Source organism: Ostrea edulis, chromosome 9 (genome assembly GCF_947568905.1).
Source record: "Ostrea edulis chromosome 9, xbOstEdul1.1, whole genome shotgun sequence".
Taxonomy (NCBI): Eukaryota; Metazoa; Mollusca; class Bivalvia; order Ostreida; family Ostreidae; genus Ostrea; species Ostrea edulis.
Genome location: NC_079172.1, coordinates 12,791,315 through 12,814,828, shown reverse-complemented (window position 1 = coordinate 12,814,828; position 23,514 = coordinate 12,791,315). Strand labels below are relative to the sequence as shown.

Sequence of the window (23,514 nt, the reverse complement as noted above, 5' to 3'; positions counted from 1 at the left end):
TGGTATACAGGCCAAGCTTTATGTGGTGATCCAATCATCAGTGTAGTAGGGTATGTACAGTAAATCACGGTTACAGCAAAGTGATTTTCATTCCCTGTAGTTTTGAAACATGAACTCATTTGATGTAACGAACTACTTTTATAACGACTCAAAATTTTCTGACTTGGGATTAACACATTTGTGGGAAGACTCAGGAAGTGGCCAGAATACATACACTGTAATTGAACAACAAGAGGCCCATGGGCCTAGAATCGCTCTTCTGATACATTGTAGAACAGACAAAAATTCTCACTAACCAAGATTCATCAATTAACAAAGTTTGATGATGTTAAATCAAATAGTACCTGAAAATATAAATGTAACTGTCCAAAAGTAGGTCACGGTGACCTACTTTTGGTCGACACACTGAAGACTCAAGATGCATCAACTGACAAGTCTTATAGTATTCAAATATATCCGTCAAATTCCAAAAGAAGGCCACAGTGACCTACTTTTTGGTCGACACACTCCAAAGACTCAAGATGCATCAACTGACAAAGTTTGATAATTGAAGTCAAATAGTATCTAAAATATTCAGATATAAACGTCAAATTCCAAAAGTAGGTCACAGTGACCTACTTTTTGGTCAACACACTCTGAAGACTCAAGACCCATCAACTGACAAAGTTTGATGATTGTTAGTCAAATAGTATCTGAAATATTCAAATATAGCCGTCAAAATCCAAAAATAGGATACGGTGACCTACTTTTTAGTCAACACACTCTGAAGACTCAACATGGATCAACAGACAAAGTTTGATAATTGTAAGTCAAATAGTCTCTGAAATATTAAAATATAGCCGTCAAATTCCAAAAGGAGTTCACGGTGACCTACTTTTTGGTCAACAAACTATGAAGACTCAAAATGCATCAACTGACAAAGTTTGATGATCCTAGCTTTCATAGTGTCCAAAATATGCATCTAAAATTGAAAATGTGAAATTTGAATGTCTGCAAAATTCAAAAAGTAGGTCACTGTGACCTACATTTTTTTAATAGATATGTTTTGAGGCCTCTAGACGCATCAACTTACAAGATTAGATGATTCTAAACCTCTCGGTATCTGAAATAACAACCTAAAATGTATTCATAAATGATTAGCCATAAAATTCAGAAAGTAGGTCATGGTGACATACTTTTTACATGACGCACTTTAAGGTCCCATGATCCATCAACTGACAACTTTTGATGATCATGGGCTCAAAAATGTCCAAGATATGTATCAAAATCCATTTAATAATAATTACCTACGAAATTCAAAAAGTAGGTCACCATGACCTACTTTTGAGACAACATGATATTAGGTCCTAAGATGCATCAACTGACAAAATTTGATGATCCTAGTCCTTATATTTAGCAAAATATCAAAGTTATAACAAAACAAAATTTAAGGTCAACTTTGAAGTGACCTTGAGACCACACCCTTTGCCCCAGGATGATGCCTTGAACAATTTTTTATCTACAACCTATCCTCATTCTTATACATACGTTTGGTGATAATTTGCTCAGTGGTTCTTGAGAAGAAGATTTTTTAGCAACCACTACTTTTGTTTGCATTTTCCTAATTATCTCCCCTTGTTAAAGGGTCACAACTCTAGTTTTTGTACAAATGAAAGCCCTTGGGCCAAGGATATCCTGTGACAAATTTGACAAAAATTGGCCAAGGGTTTCTTGAGATATAGCCCTGTTTCCAAAAAGTTGACGCACACCGCACGCCAGACATATGGCCATATGATTAGCTCTTTGAGCCTTTGGCTCAGAAGAGCTAAAAATTGTTAGATATACATAAGCAAAGTATTTCTTCGTCTTTTTTAAATTCACAAAAATGTTTTTTTTTTTTTATATCAACACCTTATTGATAAATTTCGTTTACAGTTCTGTCTTAAAAAACCGATTGATCCCAATGGAAAGAAATATGTAACAAAATTTCGGACGTCTTCACACTCTGAACATTGAGAAGGGCAGGTATAGAAATATTCCAAGAAGTAATAGGATTTGTACATTTTGTAATCTAATTGAGTTAGAAGACGAATTTCATTTTATTTCAAAATGTCCTTTTCATAACGTTTTAAGAAAATATCCAAAAAATATATCAAATATCAAAAAAATTATTACAAGAAACCCAGTGTCTTCAAAGTAGTAAAGCTTCTTAGTGTAAATAATACAAAAGAACTCAATAATTTAGGAATGTTCCTACAACAGGCTACAAAGTTTCGATCTTCATGTAATTCATGAATTCTGTACTTGCTTCGACATATTATTCACGTGTTTTGTTATATGTATGCTGAAATGCATTGATTTTATGTCGTCAAAATTGTATTTGTATGTCTACTCACCCTCTACTGTCTTATACGTATATATTTGTAAATAGTTTGTATTTACATGTATAACCGATGAGCTCTATAGCTTAAAGAGATAAAGAATCTGAATCTGTATAAAAAGTTTTATAATATAACTTTTTGCAATGGGTTTGTACCAGATGAATGGTAAATCGGTGTTGTGAAACCAATTTATAAAAACAAGGGTGATCTAACTCAGCCTGAAAATTATCGCCCAATATCTTTACTTAGTTGTGTAGGCAATTTTCAACCCTGTATTTTAAGCAATCGACTAGAGGTATATGCTGAAGAAGTAGGTCTCATCGAAGAAATCAAGCAGGTTTTAGAAAAAAATACTCAACATTAGACCACATTTTGACTCCGCAATTTCTTTCAGATTTTTTATTGAAAAGAAAAAAGAAACTTTTTTGTGCATTTATCGACTTTAATCAGGCTTTCGGCACTGTTTGGAGAAATGACCTTTGGAGTAAGATGATAAAGAATGGAATAAATGGAAAGTGTTTTAACTATATCCGAAATATGTATATTGGTATTAAAATTAAATAGCACTTCTTTAGAGTACATGTACTTCGAATGTATCGTCGGTGTAAGACAAGGAGAAAATTTATCTCCATTTTTATTTCCTTATATATTGATGACCTAGGAAAAATTTTATTAGGAAAATACATAGTTGGACTAGAGTATGGAGAGTGCAATTAAAGATGAATTAATGGTGTACGTGAAAATGTTGATTCTATTTTATGCTGATGACACTGTTTTAATGGCTGAGAGTGCCGAGGGTTTACAAAATGCTCTGAATGCTTTACATATTCATTGTAAACAGTGGAAGCTTAATGTAAATGTGGATAAAACAAATATATTGATTTTTCCCAAAGGTCCATTGCTAAAGAAAGAGTTTTATTATAGCAATATTAGTATAGAAAATGTAAAAGAATTGAAATATTTAGGAATTATACTAACAAGGAGCGGAACAGTTTGTAAGCTAAAGAGCACTTATGTGAACAAGCGCAAAAAGCTATGTACGGTGTGATACGATAAATTAGACAGTCTATTTCATCTGTAGAATGTCAACTTAATCTATTTGATAAAGTGGTTGTACCTGTTTTACTTTATGGATGTGAAATATGGGGTTATGAAAATCTAGATATAATTGCATGAACGTGTACATTTAAAATTTCTGAAAACTATTTTTAATTTGAAAAGCTCAACTCCTAATTTTATGATATATGGAGAATATGGGCGTTTTCCGATGTATATCAAGGTTTATACAAGAATGCTTACATACTGGGCAAAATTGTTATACTGGGCAAAATTGTTATACTCAGAAAATAAATTGTTAATACTGTTTATAGATATTTTTGTACCCAATATGACAAAGTTGGATATAAAAACCCTTGGATTAAATGTATTCAAAAATTTTTAAACATGTGTGGACTTTCAAATATTTGAAAGGAGCAAGGTTATTGCGTAAATGTTAAATGGTTATCTACAACAGTTAACCTGATTTTGAAAGATCAATTTATTCAGAAGTGGTCTTCTGATGTTGATGACTCTTTTAAGGGCCAGGTTTACAAACTTTTCAAACATTGTTTTGGTTTAGAGATATATGTACTTACTTTGCCTGTAAAATTAAGAAAATTATTTTTGAAATTTCGCATTTCAAATCACCGTTTACCCATAAAGACAGGAAGATGGTCTGTATTCCCCAGAATGAAAGACTATAGGTAAATTTTGTAATAAAGGAGAAATAGAAGATGAATTCTATTTTATTTTACAGTATCCAACTTTTTCACACTTAAACTGAAACTGTTTTCATTTGATTTAACGCCTAATTTTACAAAAAGTATTTAATGGCGTTGTACATGTATAATATAAAAAGTTTTAAAAGAATAAACAATACATCATATACATGCAAACACACTCTACATATACTAAACTAAAAACATGTACATTAAAACTGTCTATAAACAAATGTGTTTTCAATTTGGCTTTAAAAGTATGTAAATATTTAGACTCTTATTTCAGCCGGTAAACTGTTCCACAGTCTCGGACCAATGGTTCCGAAACTTCTATCACAGAAAGTTACGCCTGTTAAAAGGAACAATGTTGCAACTCTCAGAAGAGTGAGCGGAGCGCAACTTTTTGTTTGGTACCTGTTCCGTTAAAAGTTGTGTTAAATACATGACATACATGAATATCAATAATTTAAATGATATTCTAGAATCGATAGGTAACCAATGTAGGTCAATGAGAGCATCCCTAGAGCTGTCAAACTTACGATTTAATACCAGTTTCGCACCCCTGCTTTGGATTCTTTGCTTTTTACATATTTCAGTCTGTGCTATGCCGTATAAAATCACATTAAAATAGTCCAAATGAGAAATTACTAAAGATAAAACCAAAATTTCTGTAGCTTCCTTTGTCAAATATTTGCGAATACTTTTAATCCTAAGATAATTGATCTTAGCTGTTCGGCATTTCCTTTTTATATGTTCCTTAAAATTGAGAGTTTCATCCAAATATGCACCTAAGTATCTTATATAACGTTCTGGTTCAATTTCATCACTTAAGGAAAAATACATAGACAATTTTTTTTTTAATGAAAGACCAAATATTTTGAAGTTTTCTAATCTATTGTCAACTCAAGAAATGAAAATATTACGAAACCTCTGTGTTTTTATTTCTCATATTTTTGAGATTGTCTGTTGTTCTTCGTAATTGTTCTTCTGCTACCTCTTAAACGTGTTACTATTATGTTTATACATACATTGTATTTTATGTTCCCCTCTGGTATCTAAGAAAGTAACATTGTTCCATTTATGAACCTCTGACGATTTTTCTTGCATGTATTATATGTACCGTTTAACATGGTTTGAGCGAATAAATTGAATTGAATTGACTATGGGCTGGTGACTTATTTTCATATGGCATGAACTGTGCTTTATTTTTTCCAGCAATTTATAAATTTGTTTTTGAATCTGATATATTTTATTTGTCATAATTTAACTATGAAGAAATACCTCCTTTACAATCATATCATACATCTCGCTGATCAAGCTTTCCTCTGTTTATCTTTATAAATCTTGCATGACGTTAATGAGAAGAACGTGTATTAGTAAGTTGTATAAGAACTTGTTCCCAGTCCTTTTATATATGCATGTATAATAAAATATGTTAAAACAAAACAGAATTATCAATTCCCCCTTACATTTACATTTCAATAGACAGTTCACCTGTGATACGGGGGAGGGAAAAGTAACCGATTTCTTACATTCATACAGTGAAATAAATATGGCCACACTGCAGAAGGTGGCAGTTTAGAGGTTGTTTTTTCATCTATTTGTCGTCGGGTCTTCGCTCCACAAAAATTGAAAGCGCTTAAAATGTGGGTGGCTCCTTTAGGAAGCCGCAGTCAAGTGCCCCAGAAACCATGAATATTGCGCAAAGGATACCGTAACAAGCAACGCTTATCAAAATTGCCAAATAGCTACATCGGTTTTAGTATTAGGTTCTTGACTTAAAGGCGCATTATTGTGGGGTTCTGTCTAACAGACCTTAATTATCCCCCTTTACCTTCATTGAATAGACATTTTTAAAGCAATAAATTTGTACCAGGCATTGTACTTCGGTGCGATCGGGAGTAACTGCATAATCTACCCATGCATCCTTTTTGTTTGTATCAAGTGTCTTTAAATCGAATGTCAATGGCCTTGTTATGCTCATTTACCGCAAGAAGAGCCCTTGTCCTTACTCTCAAAGTGCCCTTGCGTAACCCTTTTTGCATTATACTGAAAAAAAATGTAATGAAGTCTGAAAATCGTAAAAACAGTATAATAGTATTAATACGCCAGTTTCGAGATAAAGAGCTCTTCTGTGTAGGAGGTGCATTTAGTGGAACGTTTAATGCTGAAGTGGGACAGAGTGGACCTACAGTCCGTGGGGGAAGACAGTGAAATGTATCAAAAGCGGTTTCTCTTTAAGTATATAAATGTAGGAAGTACAAAATACTATCGAAAGAAATATTTTACTAAAGTGGAAACATAAAAACAATGTCATATTTACAAGCAATTTTCTGGATATAATATGTACGAGCAACGAAATTTAACGTGATATAATAAGAATTCCATGTATTTAATTACTCCCTGAATACTTATCATTTACTTAGTTTGTGTATCAGTCGAATTTGAGGGATTAAACTGCGTATGAGAGACTTACTGAGCAGATTCACTTATGCAACACTGACAATTTGTCCCACTCCCGCATGTAAACAAATTGTTTCGCGCCTTATTATGTTCGAGAGTTCTCCAAACGGAAATAACTCGGACGGATCTCGAAACTGGCGTTCTCTCTCTCTTGTAGATGTAAAAAAGCACAAGATTCAATTTTATTGCACTTCGAATTTTTATTATACACAACAATGCAAATGTTCAAACAACTGTCAAAACACGACAATTGTATGACAAACTCATGTACATACGACAAATATACAATTTTCAATATACAATGTACATTTACATCACCCCAGAAAGACTAGCTCTCGTGGATCGAGATCAAAGAAAGTTCATGTCATGGTATATCAGCCCGAAAGCGGAAAATCACATAGTGATAAATGGTATGCTGGTCACAGAAAGCATGGAGGTAATGGTGATTAAGTACCATAATTAAGTTAATTAATGGGTGATTGATTAAAACCAATACCACCAGTGTTTCTGCAGTACGACGATGTTCAGAAGTTTAACTATAAATGGCGATGGAGAACCCTGAATCGGAAAATGACCCCATGTTTGTCACAGAAATATTTATGGACCACAGATCTCTCCACACATATCCACAGCCCCTCGTTCTGATACTGTTTCATCATCGGTTCCAGGCTGTCGCAATACTCGGGAATGTTCAAGTATTCCTCTCTCATCACAATAATCACCATGCCGCCTGTCAAAACAGGGTAAGTAAACATAATATTAAAAATAATTTACAACAGATTTGCCATCCAGCGTTAAAATAACTATTGATATGATTTATAAAATAATATAATTTTCATTTACATAACGCATGATAACTGCCTAATCTATTGTATTCACTCAAAGTTGAGATGATATGGTTCATTCTCCAGTAAACATTACCTGGTTTTGTTATTCGTATTAATTCTTTAAGGGCGCCTGAAGGTATATGGCCGCTTCCGAATCCACCGCAGCAGACGACACAGTGGTATGCATCTGATTGGTATCAAATCAAAATTTAGTTACAGACGTCATCCAAAGAGAAAAGGTAAGTATATATGTCAAGCAATATCAAAGTGGAGGGAACTATATTGGAGAAGTTTTCACAGATTTATTTTGTGAATCTCAAAAATGTTGCCAAAAGCGAGCTTGCTCTTGTGTGTGTGTGTGTGTGTTTGTGTGCATGTGTGTGTTTGCGTGTGTGTGTGTAAGTGGTGATGGGGGAGTGGATTTCACCCTATTTTATGGATCATTTGTTATTTACTTACCATTATCGATGTTTGGTGATGGTTCCGGATTCACAAACTCGCAGTAAAACTTCTTGTATATATTCTTTTTCTTTGCTTTCATGAGCATGCTTTCACTGGGGTCCAAAGCATGGACTTCTCTGAAACCTCGCGTGACCAACTGCAAGCATGAAATGACAGTGAAACAGTGTTTTATGAGCCCTCCCCTTCTAAAAAAAACCCCCACGAATTCTGAAAATAATTCCGCTACGAAAAACAAATGACTAAGTAGTGAATAGTACTATTTTTAAGATATGCTAGGATATGGTCCCCAAATGCATAAAGTTAACAATATTACATTCGCAGGTAGCTCGTGATAAAAGGCCTTCGCAGCTGTGACATATACATGTTAATTATAGCATACATTGTTTATGTACAATATATTTCTGATTTTTGAATAACAGTATTGTAGGAACAACCACATTTTGCATATCGGCTCGTTTCGTAAACCTTTAGCTATGTGCACTGGATGCGAAGTGGCAATTTACAAATAAATATACTATTTTAAAAAATATAGATGTTATTTTCAAAAATACGCAACGCTTCAGAAGTGCGTTTGCGTTTCAAGACAAGTATGGTGGCGTAAAGCGTTGCAGTTCCTACCCTCATCTATTTTCTAAAATTATGTTTATTTCTTATATTTAGTTTAAACTGAATTTATCTAAAGAAACAAAAATATGAGTGAAAACATACGATTTGAATTGTTGAAATGAATTCCTCTCTCATCAATACAAGTTAACAACAAATAGCGATCACGTTTTGACGAGAAAGGAAAGAAAGCAAAAACAGGAATCGGAGAACAGAAAAAGGGGTTTATCTGGAATAATTACAAAATTTTGTAATTGGATCAAACAAGTTAAACAGTAAAGCAAAAAGTCAAGACATGCAATATGAGAATGCATGAATTTCAAACTTTTCTCCAAATATCAAAATGAAAGACACACTCTCATTGGTCAATTCAATTTGCTTGAGTCAAGTTAGGATGTGCGTAAGTAGTTTAAGGAAATTGAATCAACCAATGAAAGAGCGTCTTCCATTTTGGGTGATTGAGGAAATTTTCTGTGGTTAAAAACGGTAGAAAGTACATTGCTTTTTTTTTATATATATATATTGTCGGTGCAAGCAGGTATTGGGTATTTAAACAAACCATGATATTTCCCCTATCGATTGAGATGAAAGGTGAAAATAACGAACAGTGACCAATCTCATAACTCCTATAAAGAATACAAAATTAAGAGTAGGGCAAACACGGACCACTGACTATACCAAAGGTGGAATCAGGTGCCTAGGGGGAGAAAGCACCCCCTGTCGATCGGTCACACCCGCCATGAGCTCTATATCTTGATAAGGTGAATGGAGTTATTCGTAGTCAAAATCAGTGTGCCAGGAACGACCTAACAATCGGTATGAAACATGTCAGACAGCATTTGACCCAATGATAGATTGTATTGGCAAACAAGATCGTTATAACGACCACAGAATTTGTGAATTGCTGACTTTAAACGAGAGTGTTGAAACCCCTGCACCATCAACTTGTTTGTCAGTAGTCTGCTTCGATTTAAACACTGATCATACACAGAACAAGCTTTTGCATATCGAATCTGTTGAGAGATATAAACACCATATGCAGGTGATAGTGGAATATTGAGCACACTAATAAATATGATAAATCTAGATTGTAAAATTCAAAGTCCATAAAATATAGTACAATGGATATGCATGAAAATTTGAGGTAGCGATTTTTGGGATTCCGGATTCTCTCCTCGTGTAAGTATAGAATAAATGGTGTCAAATTTTGATGAGACAAAAATTTGTGACAATCCCTTGACGACAGATCGTCTTCTTACAAGCTTTCTTTCCGAAATGAGTCAAGTGCTGACCACATGACTGTCTTATGAGCATACCACCTAGAATAATGAATTTAGTCAGACAGATCCTTATTCCTTTATCTGCAGTAAAAGAACTTATACCGACATCATCCATTGTTTTCTTACCGACCACGTGTGAAAAAGCCAAGCGCAATGCATGCATTAATAATTAAACAAATAAGGTCAACTGAAGATGTCCGAGAGTAAATTAATCAAGAATGAACTAAATATTTCATCTGGGATGAAATCAAATAGTTTACGTTGCACAAGATATTGTGTTTCGCCATTATAGATACATTAACCATATTGGAATTGTTGAATTATTAGTGTCTATGTAACAAGGCGCCTAAATTTCCTTGTTTACAGAATGTAAAGGCGCACAGGCGGCCTTTTAGAATTACCTCGTCCCCCACCAGGCCGGTGCCTGCGGCCACGTCTAAGATCCGGATCTTATCTTTGTTGTTGGGGAAGCTTCGGTCCACGGCTTCAGCAGTGTAGGCCGGTCCATTGTAGCGTCCAGGCTGTAGGTCCTAGAAATTAGAAAATGAGAAAAATCGCTCTAAAAGCCTATTTGGTTACAGGAAAGATAATGTATCAAAAAGATCCTTTTGTTTTTTTTTTTCTTTTTCTTGATGAACATTTCTCCTTTTCAAATGATGACACTTTTCTAAACAGAAGACCCCTTTATCAATTTGACATATCGGCCAGGAATTATTTGAAGTAAGGAGTGTAGTGGTTGATTGACATAGATCTAGGAGAAGCCTGCGAGATGTAAAGATACAGATTTTTTTCTTCACCCCAAATGAATAAAAGCACAATCGGAGTCGTTTTGAATATCTTTGATTACGTACAATATTGAACGTTTTTCATGCCTTGTATAGCCCTTATGCCTCCGTAATCAGAGATTATTCGGGGTATATAGTTTTTGTCTGTTTTTCTATTTGTCGGGGAAAAAACCCCTTTAACTTTGGCCATAACTTTTGAATGGATGGTGATATGGCTTTCATATTTCACATGTGTATTCCTTGTGGCAAAGACCTTTCTTTTTGTACCTAGATTACCTTGGCTATTCGGGGACATCAGTGTTTTACAAACACCAAACATATCTTATTTCTATTGTAACTTCCAATTCAATAAAGATATAGACTTTTTTACTGCACAATGATAAGGGATATTATCATTTATAGTAATAGTTCGTTTAATTTATAGATTGTTTTGTAATATATATATATATATTTATATATATACTAATATATTTAACTTGTTCTTTATAAGTGTGCAGTAGTACTTACCAGCTCATAACCATCCCAGGTGTTGTAGTAGTCAATCACCTGTACTTTATCCATACCACCAGAGAAAACTCGGGCGTTAGTTTGAAAAGCTTCTATGTCGGAGGAATTCATATCTGTTGTGTTACAGGATCTGTTTGAAGTATTTAATAAAAGGATGAAAGCTTCGGTTGTGCAGAATTTAAAAAGCGTTTGTATTTTTAAATTTATATACATCATTATGATTATGAGGAGTACTCCTATACAAAAAATTGCTTTCTAAATGTTAAGATCAATTCTATGTAAAAATCAAAGAAATCAGATAGGGTCTGGCCACTCAATGTCACAGATTTCTTTGATTTTCACAGTATTAACTTTACTTGCACCATCTTACATAATTTCAACCCCACCACCGAATTTCTACCATCCGTTGCCATGGAAACCGACAGCAGTCTCTGAGGGTTAATTGAACTGCAAAATTCAGTCCGTTTTGCCCATGTTTTGTCCTTGTGGTATATAAAAAATTGAAAAAGACAACTAATTTTCTCCATAAATCTCGATTCCCCATAAAATTCCCTCCTTATTTATGATATCTATATCCACCTATGGTAAAGAGTGTGTTACTGACCGCTGTACCAATGTATTATAATTTGGCACTTTGCCAAAAAGTGATTTTTTGTTGAATTTCATTGATGAATTTAGATAATTTGGAAAATACATACAGCATAATCAACTGCCATCAAAGGATGTCCATATCAAAGACTCTTAATATATATAAAAAGATTAATGGTGAAACGTAGTGCAATTGATCTGTAGTAGCATGAAAACTGTAGATTTGGGCATTTTGCCAAAACGGGATTTTTTGTTGGATTTCGTTGATGAATTTAGATAATTTGGAAAATACATACAGCATAATCAACTGCCATCAAAGGATGTCCATATCAAAGACTCTTAATGTATATAAAAAGATTAATGGTGAAACGTAGTGCAATAGATCTATTGTAGTACGAAAACTGTAGATTTGGGCATTTTGCCAAAACGGGATTTTTTGTTGGATTTCGTTGATAAATTTAGATAATTTGGAAAATACATACAGCATAATCAACTGTCATCAAAAGATGTCCATATCAAAGACTCTTAATGTATATAAAAAGATTAATGGTGAAACGTAGTGCAATAGATCTATTGTAGTAGAAAACTGTAGATTTGGGCATTTTGCCAAAACGGGATTTTTTGTTGGATTTCGTTGATGAATGTAGATAATTTGGAAAATACATACAACATAATCAACTGTCATCAAAGGGTGTCCATATCAAAGACTCCTAATTTATATAAAAAGATTAATGGTGAAATGTAGTACAATTGATCTATTGTTGTACGAAAACTGTAGATTTGGGCATTTTGCCAAAAATTCATACTAATGACAAATAATACAACCTACACCATTTTCAGTTAAAATGAACAATATGAGCAATTGATATTTCAAAAATAAACATGGAGAAGTTTAACATATTAATAAAAATTAATTAGAGTGATTAAAAAAATCCATGTAAACATAAACTGTAATCCAGTAGAACCCCCCCCCCCCCCTCCCCAAACACCAAGTAGATTTTGCAATCATTTCCATAAACGAGCTATATTACATGTACTGTATTGTCATGTAAACTATTATCAATAACTATAAAAAGTCTTCTCAAGATATTGGGTAGATACCAATAAATTGTTCATTGTACTGCATTGTATTTGTTGACCTTTGACCTGAAATCATTAGGGTCATCTACTATTCATAACCAACCAACATATGAAATATCATAATTGAACAACAGGCCCAAGATATTGGGGGGACACCATTGCATAGAGTACTAGCTACATTGCACCTAGTCATTTTTAATTGATTGATTTATTGATATTTTCCACCACACTCAACAATTTTTCAGTTTTCTGGTGGTGCCCAGTGTTTATTGGTGAAAGTGAGAACCCAGATACAATGTACCTGGGAAGAGACTACCGACCTTCCGAAAGTAAATTGGGAAACTTTCTCACTTAATACCAGCGCGAGCGGGATTCGAACCCGTGCCGACTGAGGCCGTGTCATTTTGAACGCTATGCTCCAACCACTCGGCCACGGAGGCTCCTGCCATTTTTAATCTTTTGACCTAAAAATCAATGGGGGTCATATACTACCAGTGACCAACCCCTGTATGAAATATCACTATCAATCAAAGGGTTCTGAAGAAACTGGTCAGACATCAATTGTACAGAGTATTGTATTGCACCTGGTGACCTTTGGACCAGAAAATCAATAGGTGTCATTTTCTACTGCAGAAACTGCATGAAACTTTAAAATTTATTGAAGTTTGTTCAGTGTTACTGTAATCTATGTTGACATACCAGAAATTAGTAAATTTATAATATTAACACAGAACAACTCATTTTTGCAAAGTTGTTTATTCAACAAACATGGATCACAATGTTATCCAAACAACACAATCATCTTTTTTTAAAAATCATTATAATAGTGATTTTCCTTCAACTGTTCAGTAATGAATCCTTACTCAGTAGCTCACATAAGACACTTGCAGGTTAATTTTGCAATGTTTTAGTTACATTAGTCTTCTGACACCAAAACTTGATCTTAACTAAGTCATGGTGTTTCCTTAGAAGAATAGTTTACTGAATCAGGATGGACTTGTGTCGTGAGGTGTGTTCATTGACTGTAAAACTCGCAGTTTTTTTTCCATTCTCAAGAGCTCTTCTTTGTCTTCTATATCACATAAGAGTCATGGAATGCATCTTCTGCTCTTCAAGTTCTAAAAAATGTGTTGAACAAATAATGAAAATTTCATCTTATTTTTCACATTTTCATACAGTACACACCTAATTCAATTTGATTAAACTAAATTTACATGTACAAGATCATTCATGATGCTAAAATAGTAATTTTACCACTTAATTAATTACTTAGTTGATAGATTATCATGCCCGCCCACCCGCCCCTCAAAAATCATCTGTGAAATAACATAGATTTATATATCTGGCATTAAATTATGCACTTCTGTTGACAAAAACTCGTTTGTCATCAATATATTTCTCAGAAAATAAAAATTAAAAAGTAAAATCTTCCCACAGTCTGCCCCATACTTTTTGGTGACCTAATTAAGTTGAATTGGCCTAAAGGATGTTATGTTTTGATACAGTTTGTATACATGTGTTTATGCTGTATTGAAGAGCTATTAATAGTGTTAATACTCATAAATTAACAAGATGTCCACAAACCTTATTGGTTACCTGAGTATTAATCAAATTTAAAAAAATTCAAAGTATCACTATAGCTCTAAGGGCTACAAAATCCATGTTATACACTATATGACTCTTTTGGACCCACATTCACAACCCTGTGTTTTCGAAATTCGCAATTTTGGTACCCCTTTCTGTTTTTCCTTCATAAGCATTCAGCTTTATTTAAGGTAGTTGCACCCTCCTGTGATGTCAATGATTTAACATGAACATAAATTGTGTTAGAGTCTTTTTCAATAGTTATTGTAAAAAATCTTGTATAACCATAAAATATTTCAAATGTATATGAATAATCAATGAGCTACATTTTTCACAATGCTATACGAGTTATTTCCCCCTGATTACAGGGAGCGTGCATCACATTACTGTCATTCGATGGTGTCAAGTAAGGAATAAATAGAAAATTTGCAATTTCTGATTGCAATCAATTGCCAGTTAAGGAATTTTTCTAAGAATTAAGTGTAATGACTTGAAAACAGTATAACTGAACAAAAATGTCTTAGTCACTGATTACATGTATGTGGCCCATGTGTGTTTTTCTTGCAAGCAATGTATGGTCATGATGTAACAAAGTATGTAAATATTAACTAGTCCTCAATTTCTTTAGATCAGAATCATGATGTCCTTAGTATATCAGCAATTCTTCATTATTAATTTCTATCAATATTTTCGACAACCAAACACAACAAAACATGCAATAAGATATGCCTAAAACACATGTACAACCAACGCATACATGTACATTATCAATTTATCGTTTCACAATGAACAACACTACTTGTTGCTAAATGTATTGTACACCAGATGCCAATAAACAAAGCATGTTAATTATCTTGAATTGGCATCTCTAGTGTAAAATTTTTCTTAAAATTTACTTGTTAAGAATTTTTAGGCATTATTATGAAGTCACCCCCCCCCCCCCCCCCTCCTTATCACATGTATGCTTTCATTGTGCTCTTAATTCTAGGTGTCTGTTGTTTTAAAAACAGACTACTACTGAAATCCTCAATATTAATTGCATAATTTGGACACAAATAAATGTCAAATACACTTATACCCCTCCTTCCCCAACTCTACAATTTAACGAAGTGTATATCTGAAAAAGTTTTCCCCATAAAATTGAAGAAATCAAACCCTGGTTCTAAAACAAAATTCTCAATTTTGGTATAGAGCATTTTTAAAAGTACCGTCAATCCAGAGTCCTTAGATTTACAATCTATGTTAATTCCCCTTGTCCCAAAGATGTTTAAAAGAAATTTGAAAAGAATTCGAAGGGTGGTTATCAAGAAAAAAATATTAATGTTCAATTAACGTCTTATGATGACTGACGCACACAAATAGCAACATGTAGGTCACTTGAGTGATTCTCAACATTGACCTAATTAGAATTAATCATTTTTACAAATGATACTGAGCTCATACACATGTGTACATATATATGTGCGTCATTGACAACAAAACAACTAGTCTTTTTGAGTATGTTAATTAAGTGAAGTAATAATTTTTTTTTAGGAAGTTGTGATGAAAACGTTTCAAGTCATCATGTCGCATAAAAAATGGATGGTCTCCTGTGATTATTCTAGAGAATTCAGTTTCCATGCAGGCTCTATAACCAAGAAATTAAACCCAATGTACCACATTCCCCACATTTATTAATTTGTTTTAGGATTTATAATACTGGGATTCAAATTTGAATTTAAAATTATGTATTCAATGTGTATGTAGTCACTATTAATGCTGAATATTTACCTCCTCAAAGTCAGCAACTTGGTCAACTCCATCTTTAGGTAATTTGCACAGTATGATGCTCATACAGCTGAAACACAGAAAAGCACACATTAATTACATAAAATAGTGGTCATGTACTTTGGCCAAAATATGTGATTATTGGATGAAAAAGTAAGAATTCAAAAGTATTTGAATATTTACAATTTACATTTAATATTTTTTGATTTACTTCAGTTGACAGGACCTACAAGTATTGGAATTTGAGGGCCCAGTTACAGGACCCAATTCAAAATCATCAATTTTTCATCATTTAATTTTTCCAAATCAAGTGTCCTAAAGTTCATAATTACAGAGATGAGAAAACTTTAAATCATAATAGTATTTGTGTGATTTCTTCTGTAGATTAGAACCATCACATATTAGTGGGGGTTACCACAGGTAAACAAACTTGAAAGTAGCCTGGCTCACCAATATATATGATTTTAACAATCTTTATCTATAATGCACACAGGCATTCACATGTTTGTTTTTATTGTAAACTTGACAGTCAGAGAGAGAGAGAGAGGGGGGGGGGGGGGGGGGGGGTTCATCACTTAGGATTACATAAATTAAGCCTAGTCCTTTTGAAAATTTCCACATGAAACATGATTTTATAAGTATTCCCCAATTTTTACAGATCCTGAACTCTGTGTAAATGTGATAGGAAACTCCCTGAGAGAATGTTAGGTTGGGGACATACTTAACTAGTATTCTATATTGTACACCCATGCAGTAAATGACAGGACCACTTACAATGTTCAGTCTACATGTATACCACTATAGCTGACTAGCCTGGCTGACAGTATAAAATAAATTGGGGTTCTCATATGTTTACTAAAAGCCAAATTTTCTGATACATTTTATTCAGCCTTTACTTTAGAATTTGGATTCTAAATCAAATAGAATACTTACGTCAATACAAGTTCCAACACGGCAACAGGCAGGGCTTTTTCATATTTTCTATGAATATGTCTGTCAGCCTTCTGTTTCCCTGGTCATTTTTTTAGTCGGATGTGATGTAATAAAGCGTTAAATTCCACAACATTTACTTTTTCTACGAATTACGTAGACGATTGGATGCTAGAGTCCGGTGACTATGGCAAAGATCAAACGGATTTGTATTCCATGAAATAAACCGGAATCCTTTAGCACAATTGAAGATAAAGATCGTGGTAGTGAATTAAGTGAACAAAGAGCATCTGATATTGATAAACTTCTGAAGAACAAATTGAATAAAAACTCAATTTCCACCTCCTGCCATACTGAAAACAAATGAAGGCTGTTCATATCTCCAATACAAGAGAGTGTTACAAAGGGCAATAACTCTTTCTGGTGTATTTTGGTTTGTGCACCAGAGGAAACTACTGGTTTATGTGTTTACCTTTGGTTTCTCCACAAATGTGTTTCTGTACTTTTTTAAAGTAAGATTCAATACATTTTACTAGCATGTGAGTTTACACCAAATGACTGGGCAAATATATTTTATCCCTCTCTAAAAATTACATATATTAAACCCTTATACATCATAAAAATAATTATTTCTATTGTTTTCAAGGATTAAATAAATACAAAAAAATTTCTAAAAGCTAGAACCTAGCTCAAAATAATTTTTACAATTGTTGTTTTTATAAACAATAGCGTTTAATTTTTGATTATTCAAAATATAACATACATGTGCATATCTTGTCCAGCTGTTGTTAGAGGATCGGTTTCCATGGCAACCGTTGCTAAGTCAAACCTTTGCATGTCCTTTTTGTTTTATATCTATCATAATATTGTTACACACAAAGTTTCATCAAAATCTGTGACATACCGTGGCCACTGAATTTTGATAGTTACATAGAATCAGTCTTAATAAGTATTCACACGACACTATCATTATCTGCTATCCCAGAAACTGTTGTGTGAGGCAGTTGGGTTATTTCATTTATCATGTTGTTAATTTAAATCTTGTCTGTAATAAGTACTTCATATATAATTATATAGATATGTGCAGTGCAGAAGTGTGAACTCTGTCAGTATTACCGGTAGTATTTCTAAATGATTGTTATTTATTTTCATTGTTATAATTAATTGCCTGTTAACATGTACATGCCCCACGAGGGCCCTTGATTGGTGAATAAACTATATCATAGGTAGGGAAAACGCGTTTAGCCTTGTACATACTAGTATTCATTTCCTATATCATGATTTCTTTTAACTTACATTTTAGATGAGATAATGTACAGTTGTTTGTACAGGGGAACTTTTTTGCATTTTTGACGCAAAAATCTGGTTATCATGAAACATTTCGTGCGTGTACATTTTATGAAAAGGTACAGAAAACGGACAGTGATCAATCTCATAACTCTTATAAAGAATACAAAATTAAGAGTAGGGCAAACACGGACCACTGACCATACCAAAAGTGGAACCAGGTGCCTAGGAGGCAAAAGCATCCCCTGTCGACCGGTCATACTCTCCATGAGCCCTATATTTTGATCAGGTAAATGGAGTAATCCCTAGTCCAAATCAATTTGTAAAGAACGGCCTTTAGTCAGACAGCATTTGACCCTCTGACAGACTGAGGCGGTAAATCAGATCGTTACAACGACCATAGAATTTGTGAATTGCTGACTTTAAACGAGACTGTTGAAACCCCTGACTATTAACTTTTTTGTCAGTAGCCTGCCTCGATTTAAAAACTGATCATACTCAGAACAAGCTCTTGCATATCGAATCAGTTGAAAATTAATGAAAGGACTAGGATCGACAACAATAATTTTTGGACCTGAAATTTAAAACATTCTTCGATTCCTCTTTTGGGATTCAGTTTGGACCTCAATGAAGATTTTCCCGCAGCATCACATAATTCGGAATACCACTGTAAAAAGTTGGAATAGAAATCATGGGCCATATGATTCGACAACAACCATTTTCATGTGGTTTAGCTAAAGTAAGATTTGGGAAATTATCTCAATTTTATCGTAATCGACAAATGTTTGAAGCCAATTTTTTGACCATTTTAAAGAAATTAGCGGGAAATTCATGAGCTCGAGATGTTAAAGTGGTATATTCATGATACAAGCTATAAATCTTTAAAGTAAGAATGTTAAATTTGTTGAAGCCTAAACTCGATGATCTCTAGAAAAAGGGGGGAAAAACTGCGTGAAAGTCATGACACGTCATCTTTATGACGTCATTCTTCCGGTTCACATCCTTTCGATCAAACTGAGAATGTTACATCTGAATTACATCGATTTTTAATAGTTAATATTAAAACAAAACCACGACTATCAATTATGGAGGGCAGATAGAGCTCTTGTCATATAATGATATACATTGCACACTATTTGACCTTCTTTTATGTAAGTAGTAATTACAATCATAATTAGGGCCGAATAAGACTCTAAGTGAATATATAGCTTTGTTACTAAACAATAAACGAGTTCTTTACAAATAAACTTTCTCTTTCCTTGACAATACATTTCTTCCAACTTATTTATTCATTCATTACATTTTATTCTAAAACTGCAAAGTTTATTCTGTAAAGCTTATGATAAAAATGACAAAATACAGGTTCGAAGTGCTCAATAAAAGTGAAGAAACCTAACTTCGCCACAAAGGTTAATCAAAGCTGATTAAAATTCACTAGTTGAATATATCAAACTTATCAACAATTAGAAGCAGATTTTTTTTTTAAACTTCGAGGAAACGTATCTTACTGTAGCTTTACAATATTAAAATGTCATTCTAAATTGAAAATCCATTCACAATTAATTAAAGATTTAAAAAGATCTGAAGTTGAGGCCCAACTCCTTCAAATAATTAAACAGAATTCATAAATACCGTTTAAGATAGGATAATAGTTTGATTTACTTAGATTATTGCATTTAGAATACTAATATAGAATTTTTATATCATAGTTCTCTCAAACGGAGAAATACAGATATGAATATATTTCTGAAAATCAACAATTAAAAAAATTCAGACTTATTTTGATTTCCGAATAACGAATTAGAAACGATGAGTTTGTTTTTTAATAATAAAAACAGAATTTTGAGATTTCAAAATTTGTTTAGCGACACTATTTAACAAAGAGTACTTTAAAAAATTAAAATTATTAAAATTGTCAAGAAACATTATTTACTCAATTTCAATGTAAAAATGATTATGATATATATACATTAAACTGAATATGATCTTTCTTTGATCTTAAAAGCAAAAGACGAGAAAATGATTACAAAATATTCACCTTTCTTGTGAAAAACGGATCTGTGCTGCAATCGTCAATGTGCAGATTAGGTAGGTGTACCCTTTATATATGCTCCAAAACATCCGGATCAATCTGGAACTTTATCTATAAAGACTATACAGACTAAAGCCAAAAATTGCTATCCAAATTAAAAAAAAGTATTTTCTTATTAAACGTTCTAGAACACGGCTTTTAAGAAACTTGTTTTCAATGTGTATAGAAATGTTGTAATGCAAAATAGCTTTGTGTGTGTTAGAAATTGGAACATTCCCAATTCCTCTCACACACGTGTTTGATGTCAACACATCTGATATTTTGCCGTATATATTTATTATTTGATTCACCGTGTCAACAGCTGAATCTTCTTTTCCCCACCCAGTCTGTACATGTGATGTCATCTTCTCTTCCAATGTACCGGATTTTCATTCCATGGTAAAAGTGGATCTTCTCCTCATTGGAAATGTAGGTCCCTTTTCTGCGAGTCTGACACAGACCGAAACACGTAATGGTTGTGGACTACGACAGCACAACATACGTACAAATCCACACACCCCCTCGGTTTGTTTGGATCCCCCCACACCCCCTCGGTTTGTTTGGATCCCCCCACACCCTCGGTTTGTTTGGATATGGGTGCCGTTCTTTACCATGTTTTGTGTTTTTCAAAGGATTTCATCTTATTGCAAAGTATGTTCTTTAGTTATAACATAAAATGCGAAGCAATAATCTACAGCAAGCTATGTTAAAAGCCGTTAACATACTCCGCTATCAAATTCATTCCTTTTGATTTATCACTCGATAAAATACGCTTTCAATATTGTACCTTTAGGTTGAATTTTTGAATAAAACCCTAAGCATGAATGATGACACGCAAGTTATGTTATTGAAAAATTAAGCATGTTGCTCCGCCAACCATATCGCGTGTTTCGAACAAAACTAATCATGATATAGATTCAAGGATTACCCCTTTTCAAAGTAATTTCTTTGTCTTCAACATATAAAATAGACAAATCGTTCACATTGTGGTGGGAAAACAAAACTTGAAGTGCTTAAATTTTGATAGCAACTGTATTGACCCATGTTTATCTAATACATGTCCCGGAATTTAAACTATAACGAATGTTTAAAAATACTAAATTATGTACATTGTGATACAAGGTCTGAAATAAAGTATGCATTCTGGGTTTGCCTTCATCCAGCGTCTTCAAACACAAAATCATCAAACTGTTGGCAGGTGTCTTCCCAGTTCTGCAATTCAAATCAGGACATCGCAGTTCTTGCTGAATTGAGGCCACGGAGTTAGTAAGCGGGACTAGGGGTATTCCGCAGGTAGACAGTCGTATTGACTTAGATTCAAAAGTCAACAAAAATCTGAAAAACTACGCAGTTTCGAGTGAGCGTGTCTAATGTCCAAGGGTAAGGTTTCATGTGACTGTACATTTACCAACAACACATGACAGGTGTGTATCTGTATTCTTTAACCAGTATTTCGATGTATACTGTAATCGATATAAAAATAAAACGCCTTCTAAAAAAAAAAATCATTGAATGTTTTCATTTTCATAGATGAGGGACAGTGGTCATCTTGGTTCCGGCCACTCTTTCTACGTCATATACCCCACTCTCTACATGGTAAAGAAATCTTGGAAATAAAATATATAACAAAGAAATAGACCCATTTTCTCGTTTTCATTCACACTGAAGTTTTAAGTATAATTCAAGCTTTCGACGACATTCAAACCACACCTAGATGCGTTGAATTTACCGAGCAACTAGTGTATACACATTTTGATAAATGTGTCGGAAATCGAAAAATAAAAATCTTCTACTACATAATTCTCTCTATAGTTTTATTGTAATACAGATTTGTACAATACTGATATGATTATCTAAGTAAATGCAGGATGTAACACAGAATTAGAGTTAAAATGATTACCGACATAAATAATACTGATCATAATACTGATCAGTGTGCACTCGGTCAAACGACGAATGCAAAAGGCAGCTCAACAGGGAACGACCGCTTTTATACACTGAGTGACGTCACCTTCATTCACGATAACACACTGCTTATATGGTAAAATAGGCGGGGACTGGGGATCTTTATTTACTCCGAGTACACTAACCCATTATAAGATAATTCATTGTAGGTATTTACAAGAATTCAATGACATACAATTCCTTGGGTAACGTGCATTTGGGATTTTATTTTCATTTAGTCATCGCCAAAATGAATTTTTTTTTATCAATAACCCATCATTGTTGTATATATTTATATGAAACAATAAACATATAGGTATATATATAAAAACAACATGCGCGGATCTAGAGGGGAGGGGGGGGTAGGGGTAGGGGGAGTCCGGACCCCCCCCCCCCCTTGGAATTTGTAAAGATAAAAAAAATTACAATATAACGATTTATAAGAAAAATGAGTTATATCACGGGTTCGATTTTGTGAAAAGGTTCGACCCCCTCCCCCTGGAAAAAATTTCTGGATTCGCGCCTGAACATATACATAATGTAGGCATATATAATGATCGTATGAATGGAATATGAAATATCCGGGCCGTATTCCTGTAGCAGATAAAAAACAAAACAAGGAAAGTTATTGTATTAAAGGACAAACAGTACGTACAACCCAAATTCAATGAAAATAATATAATTTGGGGAATTAACTCCTCAGCTTTTGAGCACAACCGCGCAAGATGCTATAACTATTCTAGGTAGGTACTAATTCAGTATATTTTGTGTTGGGTCAGATATATAGATATATATTTGTTACTTAACCCTATCGAGTTGAGATTAAAAAAAAATGTCAATACAAATTTTAAAAAAAGTTTGGAAAGGACTACATTTTGTGGTGGAAGGAATTTCTAATCATAAAGCTATAAATCTGCTTGGTTTGACCATTTCTGTTTCAAGATACTGTCAATATTTATACCCCATCACATTCATTTCAAAGTAATTTATAATAAAAATACTGGAGACTTGGAACTAATTCAAATGTTGAAAATTTATGAATTTGTTTGATATAGTTTCCCAACCAGAACACGTCAATATTGATTTTTGTTATCTATAACCACCAAGTTTTTATGATCCATCTTAAGTTTTGAAGCAAAACATTGCTACCATGCATTTCTTAAAACCGAAGATGCACCTAGACTGTTACTAGGTATTAAATTAACTTCTAAATTTTTGC

At 33.5% G+C, this 23,514-nt stretch overlaps 1 protein-coding gene and 1 long non-coding RNA gene across 3 annotated transcripts; one reads left to right on the top strand and one right to left on the bottom strand.

The window, feature by feature from the left end:
* Nucleotides 1-6,760: 6,760 nt before the first annotated feature.
* LOC125658820 (methyltransferase-like protein 27) lies at nucleotides 6,761-22,315 on the bottom strand. Of its 2 annotated transcripts, XM_048890239.2 has the most exons (6): nucleotides 20,319-22,315; nucleotides 11,045-11,174; nucleotides 10,154-10,282; nucleotides 7,867-8,005; nucleotides 7,502-7,594; nucleotides 6,761-7,310 (listed from the first exon to the last, which is right to left on the bottom strand). In XM_048890239.2, exons 1-6 carry the CDS (start codon nucleotides 20,399-20,401, stop codon nucleotides 7,117-7,119), a joined length of 768 nt encoding a protein of 255 aa, XP_048746196.1. In that variant the 5' UTR covers nucleotides 20,402-22,315; the 3' UTR covers nucleotides 6,761-7,116. The 2 variants fall into 2 exon arrangements, with proteins under 2 accessions (XP_048746196.1, XP_056004555.1); XM_056148580.1 differs by lacking the exon at nucleotides 20,319-22,315 and having other exon boundaries at nucleotides 11,045-11,260.
* LOC130050050 (uncharacterized) lies at nucleotides 8,975-18,869 on the top strand. Its single transcript, XR_008798431.1, has 2 exons — nucleotides 8,975-11,305; nucleotides 17,934-18,869. It is a non-coding gene; the product is annotated as an uncharacterized LOC130050050 (long non-coding RNA).
* Nucleotides 22,316-23,514: the final 1,199 nt, after the last annotated feature.

What these genes read in the sequence shown, in the direction of transcription:
- LOC125658820 (XM_056148580.1), bottom strand. Translation starts at nt 11,260, where the DNA reads ATGATGTATATAAATTTAAAAATACAAACGCTTTTTAAATTCTGCACA. An exon ending in CCTGGGATGGTTATGAGCTG is followed by an intron (nt 10,283 to 11,044) that starts GTAAGTACTACT and finishes TCTAATTTCTAG; the next exon opens with GACCTACAGCCTGGACGCTA. An exon ending in ATCACCAAACATCGATAATG is followed by an intron (nt 7,595 to 7,866) that starts GTAAGTAAATAA and finishes GATACCAATCAG; the next exon opens with ATGCATACCACTGTGTCGTC.